Genomic DNA, 19,321 nt, shown 5'->3' on the forward strand with positions numbered 1-19,321 from the left:
GGTGAGGGGTCCGGCGAGGCCAGAGGCTCACAGGGGCGGTGGTCAAAGCACAAAGCTTCAGTGAGTTGCTGTTGCTCCCACTGTCCCTGCTCTCCAGCTTCCTCCCGTGTCTGTCAGTTTCGTCCGGCCCGCGGCAGCGTCTCGCCTTACCCTGCGTTGCCGGTCAGGGGGAAAGTGCTGGCTCTCCTCCTGACGGGACCCTGGTGCTGGGCACTGGATTTCGTCAATAGGAGTGGCCCGTGCCTTTCAGAGATCCGGGCACTTGGTCAATGGCCGCTTCACATATGTCCCAGGGCTCCGTGTGCACTGCGCCGCGTAATTAGACTCGTGGCCTCCCGGTGGGCGATGCTCTGGGCCGACCGGTCACTTCTCTCTCTGTTGTCGACCCGTCTGGAGTCCCTGGCCTCGGAGGAAGAAAGAGGCGAGGGTGAACCAAGGCCACGCAGATTTAGGATTCAGCAGTGGCGGCAGCGGCGCCTAAGAAAAATCACTGCACCTGCCGCATTTATTATTTTTCATTTATTTTACAAATGCAGCACTGCAGCGCTCTTACCCAGGAGACCCCGGATGCCTGCGCCTTGGCGGTGCTATCGCTCGGAAAGTATTCCCGCAGAGCTTGAAATGGAGGCATTGAGTGCAGGTGCTCTTAGAGAACCTGCTTGCTGTAGAGGAGGGTTGTCACCCCCCCTTAAAAGTATCGAGCCTCTGAAGAGAAGTGCAGGCACTCAGTGCCCAGAGTACCTGCCCGTTTAAAGCACTGTGGGCCTCTTGCAGTGAGACGTGCAGCTGAACGCCCAGGTGCCAGTTATTGGTATATATGGGACTCCCTTCTGAGCCCGGATTTCACTATTCGTCACACATGTCAGAAACATTTGCCTTTCGGTGCGGAACTGAACCATGGGACGGGCTTCTTTTAGGCGTAAAAACCTGTGACTCTGGAAGAGTAGCGCCTGTACTGCCCGTGTAAGTGCTGCCCTCGCGTGGACCAGGGTGACTGGACGTATAGAGGCACCGCAGAAGGCGGCGCTACAAGGAGCAGTGTCAGGCGTGAAGTGTCTGCATTGCCCCACTTGGAAAGGTTCACTGAGCAGTCTTTGACGGCTGAGTTTGGCCCCTTATAGCGCCATCTGGAAGTACATACCCTCTGGGCGCTACGCCGCCAGTTGCTGGTCAGGGAAGAGACAGGAGAGAAGGGCAGGATTAGTCAGGGGTCACGTAGCTCATGGCAGAGGAGAATCGGAGTTGGAAGCACGGGGCTGGTGCAGGCAGAAGCGATGATCGGGTGGCGCAGTGCTGAGGCGAAGAACAGGGCAGGGCAAACCGGTCTAAGTTGGGACAGGGCAGAGGGAGGGGTGGTATAAACAAAGTGGTCCCAGATATACAACCAATTAGTTCAAAATTGGAAATACATACAAAAGATATTTATAACACCATTGTTTTTAATCACAACGTGTAGCATTCACAAACATTGTAAAAATCAATACACAGTAAAACACATATAATGCCCTTGGAGGGTAGGATCGAGGAAAGGTAAGTGATGAAGTAGTGAAAGTATGGAAATAACAGAAGGTTGGTCATTAATACCCAAATACAACAAAGATACTTGAAAATTAGCACAATGGAAAACAAATCGGTATTGGATTAGGTAATCATGCCTCAACACAAAATCACAAATGATAATTTAAAGAGGAGGCTGGACACAGAAAAGAAAGTCGACGTTTCGACCCAGGTAGATGCAGGCGTGCTTTAAACCTTGCTAGAGGGTCTTCATCAGGACGGGGGGTGTGTGAAGAATGGGGCAATCGATCTGCATGAGAAATTTAATAAATATTTTTTATGGGTCACAAAATGATCCCAAAAATTACTAAAAATCGTTTGAGGAAGAGAAGGAAACACATTGATGTTATATGAGGAATACATTACGGGGCACAACTAGTTGTCAAAAACACATCTCATTGGGTGCAATAACTCAGCATATTGGCACGGATCACAAGGAAGTAATTTAGTTCTCATGACAGCCCATATCAAACATAGGACCCAGAATAAATAACGTCCAAAATAAGGCTGCGAGATCACTAAACAAAGACAATTGCCAAATGGTTGTAAGGTCTAAGATGTTGTTAAAAACGGGTTTGTTGTCAAATTGCGGCTCACACAGGCACGCCCTAGGAGCATAACCAGCCATTGTGCTAGTATATAGACAACCTACTGGGCGAAGGATAAATTACCTATGGTTGATACAATACAGCCATAAACGTTATATTCGGTAACGAAGACTTTTCAGGAATTCAAGGTACAAGCAACATCTAAAAAACGACTGATTGTCGGTTAGATTACACGATTGATATATACACCGTAGGTTAGAACGGCCATGCATACCTGATAGGCTGGTCCGTTATCAAGGCGTCATGAAATAACACATTTTGACTGATGATGTTTTGTCTGAATTTAATAAAACAAACATAATGAGCGAGTCACTAGGATACTTAAAAAGTTATGTACACACTACTGTGGCAAATTGTTGGAACGCATACCTGATACTCGAGTAGTATTGTACAGTGATGTCAGGATCTGTTGTATTGTCGCAGTCTATTGAGATATAAAACGGGGGGGGGGGCCTGATTTAGAATACGTACAGTATCACAGGCAATACAGTTAGACCAAACTTGTATATATACAACCCGTCGCATACCTGTACCACTTATCCGCCCAGGTCCCAGTGACTTCGTGGGTTAACCCGTGTTTCTACAGCACAAGGGCAGAGGGAGGGGGCAGAGCTGGGACTGGCCAGCACATAAGTGGCGCCGCGGAGGGAGGGGCAGGCACTTACACTAAAGTAGAGATGGGTGGCTCGAAGCAGGCCACTGACCTGGGGCCATGACAGAGCTGAAGTATGTAAATCGGGGATGGTGCGAGGTGGGGCAGTGCGAGGGTATGAGGAGGGAACAAGGCTGATTAGGGCAGGACATTTGCAGCACATCACTGAGGCGACAGGGGCTATGGTGGCGCAGAGGCGGGGCAGAGCATGGCCTACACAGGGCAGTAGGTTACATGAATACCATGGGCTCTAGCACAAGCAAGGACAACGACAACTTTGGTTGCTGTTGGGGTAGTACAATAATCCATTATCAGGGTCCCGTGGGTGTCGCTGCAACTGCACCTACTGCACCATGGTAGCGACTCCTCTGGCTCAAGGCTGAGGTTGCAAAAAGAACAACTGATGGACAGAATGCAGAACAATGTCATACATTAACCCCAGTACAGAGATCTGGGCCTAAATCCATCGTTTTTTTGCTCACCATGCCATTCGAGTTTGGACCCAGCCATGTGCAAACCAGTCTTGACCCTGCGTCCAATGGGAACCGTCCAGCCCAAACTGTGTGGGCTGTGAGAGCTGTGTGGGCTGTGAGAGCTGTGTGGGCTGTGAGAGCTGTGTTGGCTGTGAGAGCTGTGTGGGCTATGAGAGCTGTGTGGGCTGTGTGGGCTGTGAGAGCTGTGTGGGCTGTGAGAGCTGTGTGGGCTGTGAGAGCTGTGTGGGCTGTGAGAGCTGTGTGGGCTGTGAGAGCTTTGTGGGCCGTGAGAGCTGTGAAAGCTGTGTGAGCTATGCAAGCTGTGCACTCGTTTTTCTTGCCTTCTGCCCACTGATTGTGCCATTTTTTCTTGCCTTCTGCCCCCTGATTGTGCCGTTTGTCGTGCCTTCTGTCCCCTGATTGTGCAGTTCGTCGTGCCCCTCCTCCCCGATTGTATTATCTTTGCCAATGTTTGTTCGCTGCTGGTATTGCCTTTGCCTGTGTTTCTTTGCTGCCGTTATTGTCTTTGCCAGTGCTTGTTCGCTGCTGGTATTATCTTTGCCAAAGCTGTGTGGGCTGTGTGGGCTGTGAGAGCTGTGAGAGCTGTGTGGGCTGTGAGAGCTGTGAGGGCTGTGAGAGCTGTGTGGGCTGTGAGAGCTGTGTGGGCTGTGAGAGCTGTGTGGGCTGTGAGAGCTGTGAGAGCTGTGTGGGCTGTGAGAGCTGTGTGGGCTGTGAGAGCTGTGTGGACTGTGAGAGCTGTGTGGGCTGTGTGGGCTGTGAGAGCTGTGTGGGCTGTGAGAGCTGTGTGGGCTGTGAGAGCTGTGTGGGCTGTGAGAGCTGTGTGGGCTGTGAGAGCTTTGTGGGCTGTGAGAGCTTTGTGGGCTGTGTGGGCTGTGAGAGCTGTGAAAGCTGTGTGAGCTATGCGAGCGGTGCACTCATTTTTCTTGCCTTCTGCACCCTGATTGCACTCGTTTTTCTTGCCTACTGCCCACTGATTGTGCCGTTTTGTCTTGCCTTCTGCCCCCTGATTGTGCCGTTTGTGGTGCCTTCTGTCCCCTGATTGTGCTGTTTGTCGTGCCCCTGCCCCCCTGATTGTATTGTCTTTGCCAATGTTTGTTCGCTGCTGGTATTGCCTTTGCCTGCATTTCTTTGCTGCCGTTATTGTCTTTGCCAGTGCTTGTTCGCTGCTGGTATTATCTTTGCCAAAGCTGTGTGGGCTGTGTGGGCTGTGAGAGCTGTGTGGGCTGTGGAGAGCTGTGTGGGCTGTGAGAGCTGTGTGTGCTGTGAAAGCTGTGTGAGCTATGCGAGCTGTGTACTCATTTTTCTTGCCTTTTGCCCCCTGTTGTTCGCTGCTGGTATTGCCTTTGCCTGTGTTTCTTTGCTGCCGTTATCGCCTTTGCCTGTGTTTGTTTGCTGCCGTTATTGTCTTTGCCAGTGTTTGTTTGCTGCCGTTATTGTCTTTGCCACTGCTTGTTCGCTGCTGGTATTATCTTTGCCAGAGCTGTGTGGGCTGTGTGTGATGCGTGGGCTGTGTGTGCTGTGTGGGCTGTGAGAGCGGTGTGGGCTGTGAGAGCTGTGTGGGCTGTGTGGGCTGTGTGGGCTGTGTGGGCTGTGAGGGCTGTGTTCAGCTACCCACTCATCCATTCATACTCCTCCATCCACCTATTTCCCTGTGCATCCACCAATTAACACATCCTCACAACCTCACCCACATTCACCAATCAATAACCAAACTAACAATTAAACAATGCACTTAAAATGTGGACTCCAGACGTTGTGGTGATACGCCAAAAAGCCCCCCAGAATCTTGAGATAATATTCTAGAAGTAGCCCATAGAACTGAAGGCAGTACCTCAGGGTAGCCCTCAAAACTGGACTCAAAATGTCAGAGTTGGCCCCCAGAACTGAGCACAAAACGTCACAGGGCTGTGTTCAGCTACCCACTCATCCATAATCCTCCATCCACCTATTTCCCTGTGCATCCACCAATTAACACATCCTCACAACCTCACCCACATTCACCAGTCAATAACCAAACTAACAATTAAACAAAGCACTTAAAATGTGGACTCCAGAAGTTGTGGTGATACACTAAAAAGGCCCGCAGAATCTTGTGATAATATTCTAGAAGTAGCCCATAGAACTGAAGGCAGTACTTCAGGGTAGCCCTCAAAACTGGATGCAAAATGCCAGAGTTGACCCCAAGAACTGAGCACAAAACGTCACAGGTGATATGCAAATCTGGTCATCATACCACAAGAGCCACTCTCCAGAAGTGGACATATTACTCTGGATGTTGGTTCCTGAAGTGGCCTAAGGGAGGCATTGGTCATTGCATAGTTATCCAACTACTGATCTATAAGTCCAAAAGCTGCCACAATGAACACACTAAGATTTGGGCCTATTGGCAAGAAGTCAGAGGGATTACCGTCAGGGATGGGGAGCCACCAAGTACTGGGGAATGGTGGCTCTGTGTGTGTGTGGCTCTGTGTCTGTGTGTGTGTGTGGCTCTGTGTGTGTGGCTGTGTGTGTGTGTGTGTGTGTGGCTCTGTGTAGATAGCTTTTTTTGTAGGTGGCTCTGTGTGGGTGGCTCTGTCTGTGTGAGGGTGGCTCTGTGTAGGTGGCTCTATGTGAATGACTGTGGGTGGCTCTGTATGTGTGTGTGGGTGGCTTTATGTGTGTGGCTCTGTGTGCGTGTAAATGCAATAGGTCATGCATTTGCGAGCAATTACGCTATTGGCATTGTAAATGACAATGCCATTTATTTAAAGATTACGCTATTGGCATTGTAAATAACAATGCCATTTATTTATGATAAAAAAAGGTCATGAGCAATGCCAATAGCTCTACCTTTAATAATGCCGAGACCATTGCATTGTAAATGCTTGTTTTTATTTCACTCAGAGTGAAGGATGAAGAAGTTGTCTGGTGGTCCATGTATGACGGGAGATGACTTAGGTCCTCGCTTTTATATAAAGCTTCAATATGCCTCACCCATGTTTCTTCAGTGACATTGTTGCCTATAGTGGCAATTTGATCTCTATCCAGTTGGCTAAATAGAGATCAAAGAGATTTACCAATATTGCTTCTTCAAGCTTGCACAAGGTCTATCCAAGTCTGTTCGGTATGGGATCTTTTACCTGACCAGACTGCCTTTTAGTATACTTTACATAGCTCACAACATTTTTTACATTGAAATGCGTCATCTGGATGGGTATTAATGGACTTCATTTCAGTTGCCATTTCTAGACATTGAAGCATTAATGATTTTGAGTACCATTTTCTCTTTTCCTTGGTTGACAGCTCTGCAGGGACCATTTAATAGATTTTAAGAAATAAGATTTAAGTTCATCTTAAGTCATTTGCCATGCCCTTATTGGATCTTCGAGGTAACAGTATAATGTTTTACTAGTCTGCTTCCACTCCTCATAACAAACTGATGTGGGGGTGTTCCACCTGATCCTTTGCCAATGGCAGCCTGCACCCTGTGTGCAAGTATCACCATATGCTTGTACTAGCTCATTGAAATTTATGATCCTGGTGAATGAAAGTAAATAACAAGGACCAACCCTGCTAAATGTCTAAATTCCTAGGGCAGGGCAAAAGTACAATTGACAAAAAATTCCCTAGGCAACTATAGGTCTATGGTTATTAACAGTCCACAAAGGCTGAAAACTTGATATAAGGAACTCAGTGTGCAATACAGATACATAAAAAAAAATCATTTCTTTAATACAAAATACTTGAAAACATGTTGAAAGATATGGTATCATACAGTTCATTACATACTCAAGGCCTGATTCTGATGCGGCTTGGAAAGCTTCTCGGCCGAATCGGTTTGGAAATGGTTTCCCACCCAATCGGATCGGGAGAGTCCGACTGACGGAGTACGATGCATCGGATGCTTCCAGATATGATTTGGTTGGACTTCCATGGACTTCAATGGGAGCATATGTTCCTAACCGCATCATAATTAGGCCCTGGGTCGGGTAGAGACATTCCCGATCCGATTTGGAAGGAGCAAATGCCATTAGGAGGCCTTCCTAACTGCATCAGAATCAGGCCCATAGTGTGGTATCTCCACATGACTTACAAAATTACACAGTGCAATGGACACACATAAATGGTGCACAGTCAAAATATCGATTTTTAAATATCGACCTACCTTAATATCGAGTTCAAGAATATTGTTGACCAGAATATCGACCCTAAGGTAAGTAATATTGTTTTTTTAATATCGAAGTAAGTAATATCGAAGTGAGAAATATCGTTAGCAAAAATATCATTGTCAATAATATCAAAAACATTTTTAGTCTTATATATTTTAGTATGTATTTTATATGTATGTTTGAATTTTTTTAATGTATTTTCATAAATTTATAAATAATTGTTTGGAAATTAGTGATTTTGTTAAAGTACATTTTGCGTTTTAGTATCAGAGCTGGTGGTGGGTTTATAGGGGAGTAGGGTGGGAAGTAATTTAATTATAATTAATTAATGGATATGTTTTTATTTATTGTTATTGATCAATTATTTATTATTTAGTCATTACTTTGTATTAATTGGTTAATTTATAATTATAAGTAATTTATACATTTTTATTTATTATTACATTTTTAATTGTTAATTCATTATTAATTGGTAAATACTTTTTATTAAGTGACTAATTGATAATTACATTTATGATGTGATTTTTAATGTTTAGTGGGTTGTGGGTTTATAGGGGAAAAGGGTGGGAAGTAAATAACTTAAATTAATTAATGAATATGTTTTTATTTATTATCGATTATTAATTTATTGTTAATTAATTATTAATTGGCAATTACATTTTATTAGTTGGTTAATCTATAATTCTATGAATTATAATTAATGTATTATTAATTTTTATTAATCGATTAATTGATAATTAAATTAATTGTGTTTTTTATGTGTAGTCTGTTGTGTGTTAAAGGGTGAATAGTGTGGGAAGTAATTTAATGTTATTTAAGTAAATATTAATTTCATTTTATTAATATGTATTCATAATTTTGTTAATTAATTATTATGTTATTATTTTTTAATTACTTAATTGATAAGTATGTTATTTAACCTCTACACTATCCTACATTTTCCACACTGTTACACTCACTGGATTTGGAATAGTAATTTTAATCCCTATGCTATCCAACACTTTCCCTACTGTTGCACTCATTGGAGTGGGAATAGTAATTTTAACCGCTAAGCTATCTAATGCTTTCCCTACTGTTGCACTCACTGGAGTGGGAATAGTAATTTTTACCCCTACGCTATCCAACACTTTCTCTACTGTTGCACTCACTGGAGTGGGAATAGTAATTTTTACCCCTACACTATCCAGCGCTTTCTCTACTGCTGCACTCACTGGAGTGGGAATAGTAATTGTTACCCCTACGCTCTCCAACGCTTTCCCTACTGTTGCAATATGTGGAGTAAGTATATATATTAATTTATATGTATATGTTTAATTAATTTTAACATTACTAATTATTTTTAAATATGTTTTAATATTTTTAACTATATTTCTTTTAATTATATGTATTATTTACTTAATTTTACATTCTTTTTAAAACATTTAAAAAACACGATATTTTTAACATCGTTATTTTTGACAACAATATTTTTTTTCTCAATATTTTTGTACTTACCTTTATGTAGATTGGACTTCGATATTTTTGACTTCGAAATTTCTGTGTCGATACTTTTGTAGGTCAATTTTCTGTCCGTCGATATTTTGTCAGACATTTGACATAAATATGGACAAATTTATAAAAAAAATATCAGAGTGTGATGTAATTAAGAGAAAATATTGAAGACAAATAACTGAAGTGGCTGGTTGATGGATTGTCTTCTACGCGTGTTTTGGTGTGCATTACGCCTTCATCAGGAAAGCCACAATAACAGCAAACGTTAAGCCAGGACGGGGGTCATCCTGGGATATTTGAGTTGGACCCGGTTTGAGGTCACAGAGATGGCGCAGTCGTGAACAGTGAAAGCAAAAATCTTGACCTTGGTGCTGTCAATACGATGACATATTCTAACAGTAAGACAATGATGAATTCTTGATAATGGTAACAAGAAGGATATATATAAATATAAAAATGGCCCAGTACTAAACAACTTTTCAATAAGGTACTGAAAGATGGTTTGAAGCCTATCTTGAAGATGGCATACAGAACGGGCACAACGCGAAACCTGGCCGCCGTGCTAAAAGGGTATATAAACGGTCAACTCCCGACTTCCGACTGATCCATTTTTATATTTATATATTTCCATGAAATAATGGGGTGTCCTTTGGAGGGGCTCATTATCCCAACAGCCTATGTTTTGCGTGGTCTGTTCAAAAGGAAATTGCTGTACCAAATGGTTTATCCTATCGAGTTTATCAGAATATTTTTTTTTTTTTATATATATTTTTTTTAAAACCTTTATTGTGCAGTATCATCAAACATTTACGGGCCTACAACCACCCGGCCGGCCTCGACGTCTGTCTAAGCACTTTCATAAGTTATACGGTGACTCAGCAGTACATCAATACAAAGTAGCAAGCATTCAGAATTACACTGGAAAACATCAGACTGCCGAGAAACAGGAGAATTAAGGTTCATTTTAAAATTTTAACAATATACGTAAAAGGATAGAAACAGAGAAGGATCAGTAACCATACAGTCCAGCGAGAGTAAGAGTGGGCAACGCCTACCAAAGGATATCTAACGAACAGAGGAACATAAGCAAAATATCGGCACATAAATAGCAATGGAAGGATAAACTACCACCAAAATATTTCGCGCCAGTCCGTACCCACCCCACACCAAGCCACCCTACTGACCCGAAGAAAAGAAGAAGAGAAAAGGAGTTAAAAAAGGAAGAGAAAAAATAAGGCCCATAGGAACTGAAAACGGACAAAATAAAAGCCCCCCCTCCTCACCCCCCACCCTACACACATGCAGAGGCTACGGCCTACCCCCCCCCTAGCAGTGTGTCTGTCGCCCAATAAAGAATACCCGAAATATAGACACAGAACAGGAAGAAAGAAAAGAAGAAGAAACCCTATAAATCGGAGGAGGGTCATACATATGAGCTCCCGGTCTCCCAAGCCACAAGTTCATTCTCCACCCCAAGAGTAAATGGCAACAATAATAAGCAACAGTTACGGTAATGAATGGGGAGAGTCATCAAACACAGCGCAGCTGAATGTTACATTGGGACATATCAATCCGATCCTCCGCCAGCCAAGCAGCCATCAACTATGAAAGGGAGCACCTAGCCCTGGCCCGTTCGTGCGAGCCCCCCTAGACATGGCCCCTGTGGGAAGCCCGTCCCACCCAACACAAAGAAACAAAATGTCCACGCATGGCAGAAGAGAGGTCTGTGAACACAAAATGGACGCCGCCCGTTACCAATAGGTCCATCTTCACCGACAAACATCATTCCCAGGTTCGTCCGATGACACACAGTCCACAGCAAGGATCGTGGGGCTTGGAGGGAGGATGCAGTCAAAGGGGCTAACAGCCGCAAAAGCATTGTTCGGGGCAATAGCGACGATACCGTGAACGAAGTCTCAGCCCCCAGCGGGAGAGATACACTGCAGCGCCACAGGAGCTGGCAGACGGCCGTCCGCAGGCAACAACACTATCAGGGATAATCCGCTCCCCTCCGCACTCGCGGGGAAACATAGTAGCCACCTCAGGAACTGGAGAAGGCAAATCGCCATCCCACTGGGAGCAGTCCAGCCATATTCGCTTCAGAGTGCACGCAACGCCATCAAGCTTCTCACCCAGCTCTCGGTAGCCATCCCTCCACGCAGATCGTAGGTCCCCAAGAGCAGCGAGAATGGTGCCACAGGATAGCTCAGGTTGGGGACCCCACATCACTGCGTTACGAGATGACCCGCACACCCCATCACACATCACAGCGATAGGCAGGGCACTGCAGCCTATCTCGTGCAGGGAGCCAGCAAACGGTTCCACCGTGGAGGGAGAATGACAATAAGATGGGGGCGAGGACGGCACAGGCAGGCAGCAGTCCAAGGTACCGATGCCAACAAGGCAGACCTCTAAGGAGCGATCCTCGGTAACAGCCATCCCCTCATCAATTCAAGGCTGGGGCAAATTCGGGGGTGGTCCGCAATGACCGGGCAAGTTCGAAAATGGGGTCGATACTGCTCACCTCCAGCTTTACACAAAGAAGAAGTATGCCCAGCGAGTCCCCATCTCGCAAATGCACCCCAGTCGCGTGGTGCGAGGAGCTGCGCCCTAGCAGCGAAATTCTGTTCCTGCTCCCCGTCGGCAGTCAATGCGTCCTAAAGGGCCAGCTCCGAACAGGCCCGGCTGGCCGGTGTTGAGAAATTAGAACCCGGCGGCATTCAGCTGCGTAGGTCCCGGCTTCAGGGCTGCGGAGGCCACCAAACAACTTCCCGAATAACTCCAGTTACCAGGCAGGTAGAAACCCCAGGAGAACACGAATGAGGACAGCGCGCAATCACCAACACCCCGCTGCAGCGCGACCTCAGGATGATAATCAGGATTTCGGAGCGGGGCTCGAGAACTCGCGGAGCCGGGAGCCTACACGTCCGCTCCGGTGGCCATCTTGGCTCCTCCCCTATCAGAATATTTTATTTTAATTCAGGTTAGATGATAACCAGTTCCAATCTGTGGTTTTACAAATTGGGGACAGTTAATTATGCTTTGTCACGTAACCTTGCTCCCTTGGGTGTTATAAGGGACTACGTTAAAATATATCATTCAAGAATTTTTCATGTTTTGGTTAATAAGGCAAATAAAGTGCAGTGAGGACATGTGATTTGTTCAGGATTATACAATAAGGTTAATTTAGGTACCAGGATTAAACCCAAGGGCAGACCATAGGGACCCATTTTGTCAAAATACTTAGGGGGTCATTAGTATGGCGGGCGGATCGCCACCGCCCGTCTTGCAGTGGCGATCCGCCTGCCATTTTCCACCACCCGCCTACAATTTCCCCCACCAAATTACGATGGCGGTGGGGACCCCAGCAGTCGGTTGCCGGTTGGACAGGCGACCGGGCGAAAAAGGGCTTTAATATGGTGACGGTGTCTGGAAGGTGTCCCTTCCTGTACATAAACAAACCTTTTATTTTAAAATACCGTTTTGTTACTTACATATGCGCTGCATGAAGCAGCACATATGTAAGTTACAAACTGGCATTTTAGATTTGTTTCTGTGAAGGAAGTGACACCTTCCTGTACATAAACAAACCGACCTGCTTGCAGACACCCTTGCACTCTGGTGCAAGGGTGCCTGCGTTGGCGCTAAGTTGTGAAACTTAGCGCCATCGTAGGGGGAAATGAAGGCTGCACCTTATCCTTGTGAATATGGTGCAGCCTTGCTTTTCCGAAGTGGCGGAGAGAGGCGTTAAGCCAAGAAGGTTAACGCCTCTTTCCGCCACTTCCTTGTGAGTATCCCCCTGTGTTATTCAGGTCCTAAATAATATATGTTAAACAGATCGTTAATTCCGTTAGTTCAACTGAAATTAACGAATACTACAGATCCTAGACGGCAGTAATGTGTTATATGAAAGTTTAAATACAGCAACTGTGTTTGGAGTGATCTTTTGTTTCTTTGTCTACAGTGGTCCGCTCACAACAATTGTACCTGGTTCAATGTTCAATGTAAAAATTGATCGTTAGGATTTTTATCAATTCCGCTTATTTTTATCTCACTGGTTCAAAATTAAGTGAACGTATTCTAATGCCATTTTGAATTGTTTGCATTTTTTGCAGTAGTGCAGTTCATAAAAGGAAACTTGCCACACAAATTAATACGTAGTAAAGACTGGTGTTCTTGTGTTTAAATTTCTCTGCAGTTACGGAGTGTGCCTTGGAATACATTGTTGTACTGTGGAATAAAGAATCTGCTGATCCAATCTAAAATTGATGGAATATTTCAGTCTTGCAGCACACTGATATAATTAGACAGACTGTGACAAAAAATACATGGCACCAAAAATGGGTTAATTTCTTAACTGCACAATTAATGAAAACATACAGCAAATTCTATATAAACACAGTGGGAGAGCTAAAGTCCTAACACTTGCTTACTACTTTTACCGCTACAATCTCAGATCCTCCTATTCTATACCAGAGTTTCTTCTATTTTTAACAGTTACCTATTGACAGAAGCTTTAGAGTTGTACAACATAAAGAAAATGTCATGAACAATTTCACTTCATATTTACATAACTTATCCTACCAATTCCAACGCATTGAACGTGTTAAATGTATTTGTTCTTAATTCAAATAATTTTCAATTACAGCAACACATTGCATTTTTTCAACCAGATGGTAAAAGTTAGAGGAGTTTCACATTTTTCAAGTTTTTTAGACCTCTACTAAGGTCAACAATAAGAATAAATATGGAAAAATACATTGATGAAACATGTAAACCAATAAGTACAATTTCTTCTAAAAAATAGTGATAAAAAGGATTTTAAAAATGTATACCGATTATAACAAATTCATTTGGGTATAAAGTGATTAAGGCAGACAAATCCTTAATGGTAGATAAACTATATCTCAAACATATAGGTTCTAAAAAAACGTAGTGGAGCTTCTACTAAAACTTTATTCGGGAAGATATATAGCACGTGCGCTAAATCTTGTTCTCCTCCACTACTGAGATTACATAATCCTGTTTTGTCTCTTGTTTTATTCCAATTCTTAGTATAGCTTTCTAAAGGCAAGATCCCTAAACGAAGCATAATGATACATCGTTAAACGTTATGTTCGAGAGTAAATCTCAAATACTTCTGATATCTCTTGTACTCAAGGAAAGCTGTATAGAAACTATAATGGAATCGTTGAGAGCAGGGAGCTGAGTCAAGGTCAAAGCAGTGTCATATTTGAAGATATCAAGGCCTTTTCTCTTACATGGTGAGAGAGAACTTGGTTTCCCCATATATTTTGAAAAAGCAATTACCCATTCTCCATAGAAAGCTATTTCAAATCACCTACACTTCCTTAAAAAAAAGCAGTTTTTCGTTGAGGAACCATAGTGTTTGTCCAAAACTTACACATATACCCAAAGATTCCGGACTTGTATTTTGTTCATAAGTAGGCATGAGCAGCAAACGTGCAGCAAGCTAGCCACATCATCATTGTGAAATTATGTGCATCTGACTGAAATCTCCTTTCATCTTACGGAATTTCTCCTCAATATAAGCCAGCTTCCACATGCTGAATGATTGCATGTGTCTCAAGTTGGGCCCTAAGTTTACTGTTTACGTCAACATGCATAATGTATACTCCCAGCCAGATATCTGATTCGCCCAGCATTCATTATACTTTCAGAAAAAGAATCATCTTTGTGATAGGTTAATAACCAGTAGTACATCCAACTCAGAGGTTTTAAATACAATCTCATTGGTACTATGGGCCTCATTAGGAGCCCGCCCGCCACCCTTGCGGAAAACGGGACCGCCCGCCTTAAGGGCGGGGGTCCCGATGTCTGCATTAGGATACGCCCGCCACAGTGGCGGGCACATCCCCCATTTTTAACATTGTGGCGGGCGGTGCTCACTGCACCGCCCGCCACAATGTTAAAAATGAATGCGCGCATTTGCATAAACAAAGCGGCAGGCAGCGCGCAGTGCCTGCCGCTTTGTTTATGGGGGCCCGCAGGGGCCCCCAGAGTGAAGACCGCATGCCTTTCCGTGGCGGCGATAAAAGGCATCCGATTTGGCCCATACTAATATGGCTGGCGGTGTCTATGAGACACCTCCACCATATTAATCCTTTTCTGCCCCGGCCGCAAGGCGATCGGGGCGGAAAAGCGGCGGACAGTCTTTCCGTCCGCCACAGTCCCCCCGCCATACTAATATGGCGGGGGGCCATTCGGGAGTGGATGTCGGGCGGATTGCCATCGCCAGGCCGGCGGTGGCTACGCCAGCCTGGTGGGGGCAATCCGCCCGACATCGTAATGGGCCCCTATGTATCTATTTGTACAGATATAATGTAACCCTATTCAGATTTCAAGTATTGTAACTACCCAGTGATGTCCATAGAAACTATAATTCACCTCAAAATGGAAGCAATTGCAAACTGACCTATGCAAGAATTTTTAATCACTACAAATCAACTCAGATATAAGACTAGTAGCTTTAGATAAAAAAAAAAATTGCGGATGATTTTGTAGTAAAGAAGAAATAAAGTAGGAATTTACCTAGAAAGCAAGTTCACTTACTAATACATTTTGAACTTTAACAGCCGATAAATGAATGTAAATGCACCACAGAAAAGTAATATGTAAATGAATCTAGAACAGACACATTCACTGACATGGTTTAGGCTAAGGGCACAATTTATATATTGGCCGACAGCCAGTTTCCCCGCCAGGGCTATGAAGTAATTTACTCCATCCCCCTGACAACGGTGCCACCCAGCAAATTTAGACATGTCCAGTTGCCCAGCGGACATTTCAAGCATTGGCAGGAACCGCCGTGATGACGATTTCTGTCAATGCAGTGTAAGTTCGACAGATGGCTCCATTAAAATGACGGAACCGTACTGCAAACTTACAATGTTTTTTTATTTTCAAAAAGAAAATCCCAAAAGTAGGATTTTCTTTCTGAAAAAAAATACCCCTTTCGCCATGGGAGTTTCCTCCCATGGCGAGGGGGTCATTGAGCACATTTCAATGCCCCTTATCATCTGTCTCTTCCTGGCAGTGACAGGCATTGAAAATCGTCTTTATCCCCACCTATCTAAATTAGGTGAGTGGACATATAGCCAAATCTCTGACAACCCTTATACAATTGGGCCGTCAGAGGGGTTTGATCACAGCAGAGATGGAGTAGTCTCTGCCATTTTCAAACCTATTGTCTGCCCGATTCTAAATTGGACGGCGGACCCTCACGTTGGTGGTGGAGGGAACTCCTCCAACATTTAAATCAGGCCTTTAGCTCTCTTAGACATATTTCATAGTTAAATAAAAAGCAATATCACTAAACACAATTTTCTAATTCATCATCAGTAAGTTGATTGAAAGCAAGAAAATAAATATAATTATACTACATTACTGCAGTCATGTAGACATATCACTAACTACAGCAATGTCACTAGCATTCAGCATTCACATGTCAGTAATACCCATTTTATATCACTATATTCTTAGAATTATCTTTCCAAATTGTTTAAGGAACTATCACACGAGCTAATATACTGACAGAAAGAATGGTTGGCAAGGGTGGTAATACAGAAAGGGCAGTTTCAGTAAAACTGCATGTTGGCTATTGGACAAGACTGCTAGTGACAATGGCATTTATTGCATGCATTTAGTGTAAACTGTTTCGTAATGTTAATTATTAAAAAACGTTTTGTACTTAAAATAGTGCAGTCATGTCTTGAAACGCAGCATTTGGGAGTAAGGTTAGGAGGTATGATTTTGTTTTACAGTATTATACCATAAGCTAAAGTAATTATTTTTGCAATCAAGAATAGAGAAAGATGTGTGTACCGAATATGGCAATATTTTAAACGGTTATGACTTTCAGCTATATTACATCTTTATTGTTTAATGATGCTATTGTTTTTATTTCTTTGTTTTTTAACAGATAATTGCAAACCATCACATGCAATCTATTTCTTTTGCCTCCGGAGGTGATCCGGTAAGATCTTACTTGCATGTTTTTATTATCACTCTGACATTCTACTTAAAATTATAGCATTTGTGATTTCCTTGGTTTTAAATGTCAGGATAGAGTGTTTAGATAGGTTAGAGTCGTCATCAGTATTTGTAACATTCCACTGTCCATGGACACACCAGTCAGTGACTGCAAAACACGTTCTTGACGCCTTTATGGCCCTTCATTATGAATTGTCCATAGCAATATCTCATGGTGTGCGCGGTCCCATTTTAGGCAACTAAAAATGGTCCAGTGTTTCCTGGCATAAAATTACTCGGTCCAGAAATTTTGCCCACAGTTTCACCAGGTAGAGGTGTGCACCTGTTAAAACCGCGGGTAAAGAGGGGAAGGAAGGAAAGAGGAAAATTAGGCTTATGAACACACTGATCTGTCAAATAATCTGAAGTATAATAGTCTAAAAAGTCTTACCAAATTTGCCATTTCAAGACTATACCTCAACAGATAACGTGCTCTTCATATGTCTAAGAATAAATGCTCTAACCCCCATAAATTCCCTTCATGAGCAGCAGACTTGCTGGCTAGCTCTGTCCTGCACTGGTTTCTAGATCATTGAAGAGAACCAATCTTTTCTCTGGCTTTAGATTCATATTCAGAGTCCTGTTTATTCTAAAAAACAATATTTCCCATAAACTCACCACTTCTGAACACTTTACTAAGAGGTTTTGGTACTCTAACTTTAACTGCAAGGCAAACAGCACCTGGGCAAGATTAACCAATCGTCAAAATCAGTGTCTCTTGTACAGTTTAACAATTACAATCAGTGCTCCTAAAATAAATATTCGGTTCCCCATGCCAGTTCTTTTTGCTGTTTGAACCCTATTTATATAAATTGATGTTAATGGAACAATTAAATAATGAGATCTTCAATATTGAGCTCTTCCTGCACAGCACATTGAATGTAAAATAGGACTATCAATCAGTCAAATTCAGACTTATTCGATTTTTATAAAAACCATAAAAGTATACAGTTCAATATAATGCCCATTCAAATACATCATTATAATAAAATCAATTCAATACAAAACACACAGTGACAGACCATACGCATCAATGAGCTTAAAAAACGGGGCAAATCATAGCAGAAGCCAATTGTTGTTAGAACAATAAGGCAAGAAGACGTTGTTTAAATTTCAGTTCAGAAAGAATAGGCAGAATAAAATGTCTCCATGGGGTATCATAACATTTTCAGAAAAGTGTGATGCGCAAGGTGCCTAGTGTAAATAAATTGTCACGGGGCAATTATTCAAAACATCTGACCAATCATTAATTGCCGGAATGCTAACTAGACAGTGCACGATGTCTAGTCTGAAACGAGTTAGCACAAACCTGTGCCAAGGATTCTGCACAAGGCTAAGATAAGGTTGCACAGCATTCGTTACAAGAATCTGCTGGTTTTTGATAAACAAGGGTTTCATCCTTTCCCGAGTCAGCCTTTGATCTTCAAGTAAAAGTAAACAATGTTTTTAAAGATCGTTTCTATTGATATTATGTAACACTTCAGGTGTGGTAAAATACTCTACATGGCAAATGTCTGATAAAAACTGCTTAGCAAATTTAAACCAGGCTACAAGTTGGAAATCAGTCAGCCTACGACAATCATTAATTAGCCATATATTTAAAACCATAAATTCAGAAGTCCATACCTTGTGCCAATAACATTTGCTGAATTTTAATCAGGTTAGATAGAAACATAGCCCTCAATTCAGAATAGCATACACATGTGAAACTGTTTTTTGGAGCTGACAAAAGATTGTTTAGAAAGGTATTCTCAGCCGTCTGAAGATGATTAACATTGGAATAGCCCCTAATGCAAACCCTATAAACCGCAACAGAGACACATTTTGCATTGTATATAGTGAGCATCTCCATCATAGGTGTGTTGCCTAATTTAGTGGTGAAATTTAAAAGAGCAGTTGCAGATTTGTTAAAATGCAACTTCCTGTTATTCACAACTGGGGACCATTTACCATGTTTATCGAATGAAACACCCAGGTATGAAAATGTGGGGCACTTCCTAGTTTTTCACCCACAGTTCATGACAAAGGTCTTGCTTTTACTGACAATCAAGCCACACTCAGACATGTAGTTGATAAATCAGGTGAGTGGCCTTTGTAAGCCCAGGGGAGTTTGTGACATGAGGACGGCATCGTCGTCATTTAAAGCTGTGTCCAAATTGCCCACAGTTGGCATGAAGGAAACAGTCAAAGGCACTCGACAAGTCAACAAAAGCTAGATACAGCTGGCCTTTTTTCATTAGAGTATATTTAGCAATAATTGAGTTCCGTTTAAACCCCTGCTTAATAGTTCCCAGCCCTCTGCGAAAGCCGTACTGGAGG

At 43.0% G+C, this 19,321-nt stretch overlaps 1 protein-coding gene across 1 annotated transcript in view; it reads left to right on the plus strand.

Annotated features, from left to right (window-relative positions):
• Positions 1–19,321, plus strand: part of SHC3 (SHC adaptor protein 3) — a 430,233-nt gene that overhangs the window by 301,340 nt on the left and 109,572 nt on the right. Inside the window, exon 5 of the mRNA XM_078675642.1 lies at positions 16,893–16,946. Coding sequence (XP_078531768.1) covers positions 16,893–16,946 — 54 coding nt within the window. The remainder of the gene's footprint in view (positions 1–16,892; positions 16,947–19,321) is intronic.

This window comes from Lissotriton helveticus, chromosome 2_1 (assembly GCF_964261635.1).
Source record: "Lissotriton helveticus chromosome 2_1, aLisHel1.1, whole genome shotgun sequence".
NCBI classification, from domain to species: domain Eukaryota; kingdom Metazoa; phylum Chordata; class Amphibia; order Caudata; family Salamandridae; genus Lissotriton; species Lissotriton helveticus.